At 45.0% G+C, this 9720-nt stretch overlaps 1 protein-coding gene across 17 annotated transcripts in view; it reads right to left on the reverse strand.

Moving 5' to 3' along the window:
* The window catches only part of Eif4g3 (eukaryotic translation initiation factor 4 gamma 3), a 229712-nt gene that overhangs the window by 219613 nt on the left and 379 nt on the right, over positions 1–9720 (reverse strand). For 15 of the 17 annotated variants that reach the window (XM_026782040.1, XM_026782043.1, XM_013348381.2 and 12 more), the window contains exon 1: positions 9441–9714. In XM_026782040.1, coding sequence (XP_026637841.1) covers positions 9441–9640 — 200 coding nt within the window. In that variant the 5' untranslated portion in view covers positions 9641–9714. Of the gene's footprint in view, positions 1–9440; positions 9715–9720 lie in introns of those variants that run through there. The other 2 variants (XM_026782045.1, XM_026782044.1) reach the window with 1 other exon arrangement.

A 9720-nucleotide genomic window follows, 5' to 3' on the forward strand; every position in this document is an offset into this window, starting at 1 on the left:
TCTTGTAGACCAGGCTGGCCTCGAACTCACAGAGATCCACCTGCCTCTGCCTCCCGAGTGCTGGGATTAAAGGCGTGCGCCACCACTGCCCGGCCGTAAATTTTTTTTTTAAAGTCAAGAACGGAATCACTGATTGTCCACACCAACACTCAGCTTTTAATGTTGCCTAAGATGCAAGCACACTTAGACACTTACCACATCATGAAGGGTCTATACTAAGGTCAAGTGCTCATGTCAGCTTCAGAAACAGAAGTTACCTCAGGAAGTTGAACTGGTTCCAAATTCTACTTCTGAAAGATTGACAATTTTAATATTGAGAGTACTGGCTGCCTCAATTAAGCCTCAAGAATTCAAAAATTTTAGTCGCTAGATACTTGATGGCATTAAAATTCTGCAGAGGTTAATGAAGATCCACTTCTGCATATTTATCAGGGAGACTTACTAAAAAGTAGATACAATCTTACTGCTCTAATATTTAGAATTCAAGTCATGGAAAAGGTTTTGTTTTTGTAGGGAAATTTTCTGGCTAAAATTAATAAAGCCCCTGTTTTATTAAACTCGTGCGGTTATTAAAATCCCTCTCTTCCTTTTCTGAGGAAGCATCTACCATGCAGCACTGACTGATGTGCAGCTCTGTGTAGAGCAGCCCAGCCTTGAACTCATGACACTCACCTGCCTCTGCTTCCTGAGTGCGCATACAACATTAAATGTGAAAAGGCTGAATGGGAGACTTTGTCAAGTCCTTGTATTTGACGGAAGCCTTACATTCTGAATGGGAATAAAAACTAAAGACTCGGGCTGGAGAGATGACTCAGAGATTAAGAAAACTGACTGCTGTTTCGGAGGTCCTGAGTTCAATTCTCAGCAACCACATGATGGCTCACACCCATCTATAATGAGATCTGGTGCCCAGAACACTGTATACATAATAAATAAATTAAAAAAAAAAAACTAAAGACTCAAGGGGGCTGGAAAGATGACTCTGCAGTTAAAAGCACTTGTTTCTTGCTCTTCCAGGGAACCCAAGTTCTGTCCCTGGCAGTCAGTGGGCTTCCAACTACCTCTAACTCCTGCTCCTAACTTCTACAGACTCATTCCGAGCCCCTCAGAATCTAGATTCATTTTCTCAAGCATTCCACTACCAGAATCGGGAGCTCCCAGCACTCGGGTGGGGGACCCTTAGGACCCAGTTTCTCTGTGCTTGTTTCATAGTGGATAATTAAGAGTCCCTACTCTTAACTCATTTCCTCTGCATATCCAGACCCTTTTCTCTTTACACTCATCTTTGCATTCAAGTTGTTTGCTTTCTGTTGGTGGCAGTGAAAATGTTTTTCCGAGACGATGTCTTGTGTCGCCCAGACAGGCTGTAGCCACGGATTACTTTCAACTTCCAGTCCTCCTGTGTCCACCTCCCATACTCAGCTTGCAAATTTATTTTCTATTCTTAGAAATTATTTACTGTGTGTGTATATGTACATGCATTTGCACAAGACAAAGAAGATGAAAAGACAGCTTATGGAAGTCAGTTCTCCACCCATGGTTCCTGGGCCCAAACTCAGGAGATCGGATTTGGCAGCAAGCGATGATAATCTGGCCAGTCCTCAGGTTTCTTATCAACTATCTTCCAGGGCCCTGCAAAGCCTAGTAAAAAGACAAACGGCACCTCACCCTTCCTCACAGGATTCTGCCTATCCTCAAGGATTTAGACTGCTGGTTAATTTTCTATCTCTACCTAGTTTTGCTGTCATTTCTAACTTCTCTTTGTCCCCCCTCAGCCCTGCTCCCTAACTCACTAAATCCCTCCTCTAGCGACTCACTCATCACAGAAACACTTCCTGAAACCAAGTTATGATCTCTATGAGTTTGAGGCCAGTCTGGTCTACAGAGTGAATTTCAGGACAGCCAGGACTACACAGAGAAACCCTGTCTCAAAAAACCAAAAAGAAGAAGAAAAAATCTAAAACTATAGACAAACATTCTGACTGTATTTTCCAAAAACTAACAGAGTTTAAGTCTAATACAATTCAAATCCATACAGACCCGGCAGCTTAGCTCAGCAGCTAAGCATATGATTAGCTCACTTGTGTACTGACAGGATACGCAACCCGGAAACAAGTCCATTAATAAAACACAAGGGTACATTAATAAAACACAAGAGCCCAGGAAAGTTCAGTGGCCATACTCTACAAAACCCCCAGGCGTGGTGACATACACATGAATCCAGCACTAAAGGCTAAAGCAGAAGCTGACCCTGTGCAAAACCAAAAACCAAACCCCTTCCGAATCTTAATCTTCTAAGGTTGACAGGAAATGTTTCCGAGCCAAAGTCTAACGTCACAGGGGTGGAGGTCTTATGAGATCAAGTGAGAAGACACACGTGTATTTTTTACTTCTGTTTTTTAAATTTTCTGCTAAAGCCGGGCACAGTGACACTGCCTTTCATCCCAGCACTAGGGAGGCAGAGGCAGAAAATACCTAAGCTTGGTCTACATAGTAAACTTCTAATGTTACTTTGTATGATAAACCGTTTTTAATCTACAGATGTTGCTTCTGTGGCCTCTGCATGACACCCTAGTCCCCATCCCCATATTCTAAACCTCAAACCCAAACTAGCCACTTCAGATTTGTAAACTGGGCCAGCACTAGTTCATCTCACAGGAAATCACACCAGATTGTCAATTTCATCATGGATCAGTATGAAACAATTTCAAGGCAACCCGGAATGCTGAAAGTGAGTTAAGATGCCATGCACCGTACCCCTAAAACCAAGCACTATTTATTCTAAGTCCTGGCAAGCCCACGGTGAACAGGATAGGCACTTACATCCTATCAACAAACACTAATATCTTAGGAGTCAGGAAACACACAGTGGGCGCAGCACACACCAAGAAGCTGTAGCTAATAAAGGTCACAAACTGACAAGTTTCAAATGCACTTAAAATAGACTCAACTATCTCCGGTTTCAGCTGAGGCACCAAGAGAGTGAAAGGCTCCTCCTGGTTGGCACAAATCCAAAGAACTGCAAGTCATCTGAGAATCCTGAAGTCGCATGGGACTCTGCGGCATTTCATCCGTTGCAATCTCAGCTGTGCTTCGGCACTGCTGAAGTAATCTGCCTGCCCAACAATCAGGAAATCGTTTCTTACTGTAGTAGCTCAAAACACTATCCCTAAAGTAAAACAGCTCTCCTCACCAGAGTTTACTCCAGAACCCACTTCCCCTCGGACCTCATAATGAACTAACTATCCTCACCCAGAGTGACCCAGTCACTGACCATAATATCCTTATTTTATGCTCTCAACCAACTTTATACAGTCTAGAGCATGACATGTCACAGAGACATTTCAGTCTCTGGCTAAATCTAGTAGGAAGCCTTATATGAGCAAGCTATCTTCCCTGGGTCCATGTTAGCATCCTTGAAGGACCAATAAATTGCCACAAAAACATGGGTCCACCAGACCCACAAAGATAGCATTAATTGGTCCAAATAAGTCCTGCCCTATACTTCGAATAGCAAAACACACCTCCAAGCCATCTTCAAAATCCCAAGCCCTTGTAATTCAAGATCACTAATCCCTTCACTTCAAAGAAAAGGAAGAGATACTGCCAGTACAACAGCTCTAAAGACAGAAGAATCAGAAGTTCAAGGTCATCTTCAGTGATGTAGAGTTTAAGACCAGCCTGCCCTACATAAGACCCTGTCTCAAAATTAAATAAATTAGTAAGAGCAAACACAAACCCTCCAATTCAAACACAGCACTTCTGAATATATCAAGCTCAATCTTGTATTTTAAGATTGACAGAGATTATTTCAAAATTAAAGTATAGTATCAGAAGGACAATGATCTTTTTTAAAGATATGGTTATTTTAGATTTCTCTTATTACTTTATGTGTTCTGCAGACAGTTGTGAGCCATCAAATGTGTATTTGGAATACAACCGGGTCCTCTGCAACAGCCAGGACTCTTAATCAAAACCAGTGCTCTAGCCCCAAAAAGTCAATGGTCTTATGAGATAAAACGGGAGGACGGCACTGAAGGGCAGGTGAAACACAAATGCTCAGACCATCATGTAGGAGACACTTTGAATCTACAGCAATTACATTTTCAATAGTACTTCCTCTCATTCCCCACACTGGGGAGAGGCAGACAGAAAAGCAACATGACTATAATCTACTAACATTCTACATTTTACAGCAGTCACAGAACTGAGGAAAGCCAGCTGGTGGGCAGGCAGCTCTAGGAAGCTGGATCAATTCTCAGTCATGGGTCTAACCTGCTCCACCCAGGAAGCTCTAACTCTGCTGTCTGCGGAAAAAATGCACAGCAGAGTCAACCCTGTGCCCGACCTCAAGAGTGCCCTCTCTATTGGCCTGCTGGGACCAATCTCTCAGGGCAAGGTAACCACAACCCTAGGTCTAGCCCCAGTCTGGAACACAGTAGGTGATAAATGAGTAAATTCATAAACTTAAGAGAAACAGGCAAATGTAGTCATTCTCGCTATCACATGAGAAACACCGTTCTTAATTTTTTTTCAAAGAACGTCCCTGTCAAGATTTATCAGAAACATCAATGTAAAACATCAACCTATTAGTGCTGAGGTGGCCCACACTCAGTCTGACCAACACCCACCCCTGTCCCCAGTCAACCCACTGAAGGTGGAGGCAGCAGCTGCACTGTGACACAGGTACCTGGAGAGAGTTCCTCTCCAATCCCATTTTGCACTGTCTCTCTTCCTCCCTCCTATGAGGATCTGCCTTCAAAAGTTTGTTTGGTTTGGCTTGGTTTGAGACAGGGTCTCACTGTATAGCCCTTGCTGGTCTCTAACTCAGAGATATCCCTGCCTCTGTCTCCTAGCATTCAAGATTGACACTTGTTTAATGGAGGGGCTCAGGAATTGAGACGTGTTGGACGCCATGGCAGCCTCAGCATTCCAGTTACTAGCTATAATGGAATTTTGCTGGAGGCCTTGCTGATTCCTGAACAAACAGAAACATGAGCTCAATCCAACAGAGGGCCCCTATGCTGTCAGGCTCCGTGAGAGAAGACAGCACACTTGTCTAGCAGTATGTGACTGTGAACTAATTAAAACCCTGTACAGTGTGGCTGTGTTCTAGATTACTCCACATGGCTTTTCTCAAATACAGGGGAAAAATGGATTCTTCCTCCCAAGCCCTCTATGCAGGCTACTGGCCCAGCTGAGGAAGAGAGGTACCATGGGCTTAGCCTTGGTCACTAGTCTGCCCACACACTACCTTTCACGAGCATAGGAAATGTAACTAACTTTCCTGAACATCAATCAGTATCCTGTCTGTAAAATAGACAACACCTACCTTATTAGACGTCTTGGAAAAATTAAAGAGACTCCTGCATGTATGACTTCTAGAGCAGTGGGTATTATCCAAATCTAGTTATCAGAGAGGCAAAAGAAAGACATTACAAGCTTCACCCCGTAAAGACCAGCTTAAAATCAATGGGAGGAAAATTTAAAAATAAAACATAAAAAAAAAAGAAGAGCAACAAGAATATTGCAAAGACAGCAAGAACACTTATGACAAAGGAGCTAGAGACAGAAGTCATATTCTGGTTGACACAGGTCTCTACCTATTTCTGTTCCTGGGAAGAGCTACTGTATCGTTTTTGTTTGTTTGTTTTTAAGACAGTGTTCTCTGTGGAGCTCTGGCTGTCCTGGAACTTGCTCTGTAGTGCAGGCTGGCCTCAAACTCACAGAGATCCACCTGCCTCTGTCCTGAGTGCGGGGACAAAAGATGTGCACCACCCCAGAACAGCATAATCAGCAAATGTCTTTTTTTTTTTAAGATGACTTACTTATTTTTATTTCCTGTGCATTGGTATTTTGCCTGCATGTGTATGTGTGTGAAGGTGTTGGACCCCCCTGGAACTAGAATTACAAGCAGTTGTAAGTCGCTATGTGAGTGCTAGAAACTGAACCCAGGTCCTTTAGAAGAGCAGATTGTGCTCCTAACTACCAAGACATCTCTCCAGCCCCTCTGCCTTATTTTAACTGGCTGCCCCAAAACAGTAAGACTCCCCCAAGAGTTTCAGCAGCCCTGAGAGAAATCATACCCGGAAGTCCACTATGCACAAGGAATACTGTATTGCTAACGTATGAGCACCTAACTCAAGTTCATTTATCTAAGATTTTCTGAAAGGTAGGCAGGCAGTTTCAATCTAAAGAGCTAGGATTTTTTATTTTTTTATTTACTTATTTATTTTTTGTTTTTTTGAGACAGGGTTTCTCTGTGTAGCTTTGGAGCCTGTCCTGAAACTTACTCTGTAGACCAGGCTGGCCTCAAATTCACAGAAATCCGCCTGCCTCTGCCTCCCGAGGGCTGGGATTAAAAGCATGCACCCGGCTAAGAGCTGGGATTTAATGGGAGACCCAGTAAGCCCCTAAAGAAATTCTGTGCAAAGACAAATTTTGATGAAAATGGCAGTTACTCTGTCAGCCAGAAAAAGGATGAACACTGTCAAGATTCTCAACAGAGCAGTCTCAACCTCAACAGAGAGCTGAGTATACCTCAAGACAAATATTCCCATATTCTCCTTGCTTTTAGTACTTTCCCTGTCAGGCAGGTTTTTCACTGTCCTGCCCTGCCATCCACTGACTCTCTGCAGTCTATGTGGCCATTTCTCCTTCACCTGGCCTCAAGATCCTGCTGTGCAAAACTGCACCTGCTTAGAAATAGCTTCTCGTTTACATTCAGATCCCTTGTTTTCAACACTTCCCTTCATTTCAACGACACTTGAACACTCAGAACAAATAAAGGACACCTGGCCATGCATCGCCCCCCCCCCTTTTAAATAAACTGCTTGGCTAATTAATATGAAGCAAGCAATTGTACCCATATGTTTTGAGGAAATGGAGATCTACTCAAGCCATGGAAAGAGCAACTCCAGCCCCAGGGCTTCACTGGCACCAACTTACTGCACGACGGAGCTTGATCAACCCAAATTCCCACACTCCCTCTAGTTCCAAAAGCAGAATTGCTCTACTTCGATCTATTTCCGACCTCCTCCATTACCAGATGACAATATTTTACCACTGATGTGTTCTGAGATGCCTGTAGCCTATGCTTCATTTACTATCTAGATAAATGCTTACAATTTAGCAACGTAATCTTGCCAGGTGAAAGGCAGGAATGGTAGAATACATCAAGTCTAAAATGCCAACAGCCATACACGAGACAAAATACAACCCTAAAACAACATGGCTGAAGGCAATATTGCCACAAAGAATTTAAAATCATCTCCTCTGAAAAGGCCACCTTAAACCCACTCATCCTTAACAGCTGCAGTTTCTACTTTATAGAAAAGATAGAAATTTAACTTGAAGCACCAATCACTACTTCCGAGCTGCAACCAGCTCTGAGGTTTTCCAGTCCTTCAATTGTGAAGTGCACAGAAAAAAGGCACACTTGGGATACTCAAGTCACCTCGATTTGTATCCGAAGAAGCCACCAACTTCACCAAGGGCTGCCTGTCACATACGGCACTGTGACTCCCTACTTGCTAGTTAGTCTGTATGTCACAAGCACACACTACTCACGTCCTCTGGTTTAACTCCCTAAAAGAACAGGTAATGAGTAACTCGCTTGAGACAGAAACCTACAAGCACAGACCATCAGGACAACAACCCTAAAATTAAGAAGGAATTTGAACTAAGCATGAAGGGAAGCTAAGCAGACCGAAGCGACCCAATTCTACACTGAAGCAGGCTGAACAGCCAACCTGCTCCTTCCCAGGCCAGCAGCTGCGCATGTGGGTCAGAAGTAACTGGGTTTTCCATGAAACACTAAACATTCTCAACAGTGAGCGCTCGCAGGGTCAAAACATTATGAAATCAGTACACACAGCACACTGGAGCATTGAAAGATGTGGACTAACAACACTTGGAGAACACAGGACACTTGACAGAAAACAATGACCTGAGGTGACCCAAGAAAGGAAGTGTTTTTCCCCTTCTCAAAGAAATCAATACAGACAAGAATCAAACGAGACTAAGACGATCTGCGGCCCTTGCTGCCAGGACTTACTAGCTCAAACACCACGACTGCGTGTAAAGTCAAATACAGGGTAACTAATGCAAAGACCACAGCACAGTAGACATCCAATAATCATTTGTTGATTTTCACAAGTACAAGGGACATAGGGAGGAGGGGCGAATGATGAAATGTTATTCTCAGGTAGCTAACAAACACCTTCCTTGCCTGGCGGTGGTGGCGCATACTTTTTAATTCCAGCACTCAGGTAGGCGGCAGGAGAATCTCTTGAGTTCGAAGCCAGCCAGTTCTAAGCCAGGGCTACACAGAAAAAGCCCGTCTTGAAAAAAAACAAAAAACAAAAAAAAGAGGGGCTGGAGAAATGGTACAGTGGTTAAGAGCACTGACTGCTCTTCCAGAGGACCCGGGTTCAATTCCCAGCACCCACATGGCAGCTCACAACTGTCTGAAGATCCAGTTGCAGGGGATCTGACACCTTCACACCAATGCACATAAAATATAAAAGTTAAATAAACCATAAAAAAAAATATTTAAAAAAAAGAAAAAAGAAAAGACACACCTCCTTGCCAAAGCTCCGTGGGAGTTGTGAATTCGACATTTCAGTAGGACTAAAACACCTGGTCGCCAAGACTTTTCAATCAAAGCTATCCCGACTTTGACATCATGAAATTAAGACACGCTGGAAACTAGACTCTTTCTGGGGAGCCCTGGTACCCTCCAGATATTAGAGGCACACTCACTAAAGCCCTTAGGGAAAAATGTTCAGCATAACATCAGTCTTGGAAGAAGTGACACTTCTGGGGGTGCTGGGTAATGTGAGTTAACTTCCTCTTCCTTTAAAAAGGTCAAAGACAGGGAAGAGTCCACTGTAACATTTCCTCCTTAGCCGGTTCCACCACAAACCACAACACGACTCTAATTGCTTAAAATAAAAAAATAAAAAAGCATTAGCCAGAGGGAGTGCTTTCTGTACACTTGTACGATATGGCAGAAGACCCAACTTACCTCGGGAACGAGCTGATTCGTTTCGAACAGGAAATTTACCAATAAAGTTTACCGTAGATTCTAAATAATAGAGAGGCCACCGAGCGAGCGCCGCTGACGGCAGGGCCTCCCGACAATCAGAAAAGCCTTGCCTGCAGGGCTGGTCCCAGGCACCAGCAAATTCTGCCCAATAAAGGGGAGGGGGCCTTCGAGGGCAGCGCTCCCCCAGATCCGCGAGAGCTGCAGAGGCATGGCCCGGGGGAAGCTAGTGCTCACGGTACCGCAGAGGGTCCCGGGGTCCCAGCAATGAGGCCACCGGTGCACCCCAAAAAGCTCGGGCCAAGCCCCGTCCCTTCCCTTACTGGACAGTGGTGGCAGGCAAGGAGGTTCCCACCAAGGGTCGCTCTGGACCGCTGGAAGGCGAAAAGGATACTGTTGGGGCGCCGGGGTCTGGAGGGCCCTGATGTTCGGGTGAGGAGGGGCCGCCGCCGCCGCTGCCGCTGCCGCTGCCGCTGCCGCCGCCGGGTGAGGAGGCGGTACCGCCGCCGCTGCCGCCGCCGCTCCAGTACCGGGTCCGGTTCCTGCTGCAGCCGCTGAGCCTGATTTCAGAGCCGGTTTCTGCGGTAAACTCATGGCAAAGCGAAGCCACCAACCCCCCCAGAGCGGGACCGGGCGCGCCGGGGTGCAGGGGCCGGGGGCAGCGGAGGGGCGGG

The sequence above is a fragment of the Microtus ochrogaster genome, chromosome 10 (assembly GCF_000317375.1).
Source record: "Microtus ochrogaster isolate Prairie Vole_2 chromosome 10, MicOch1.0, whole genome shotgun sequence".
Classification (NCBI taxonomy): domain Eukaryota; kingdom Metazoa; phylum Chordata; class Mammalia; order Rodentia; family Cricetidae; genus Microtus; species Microtus ochrogaster.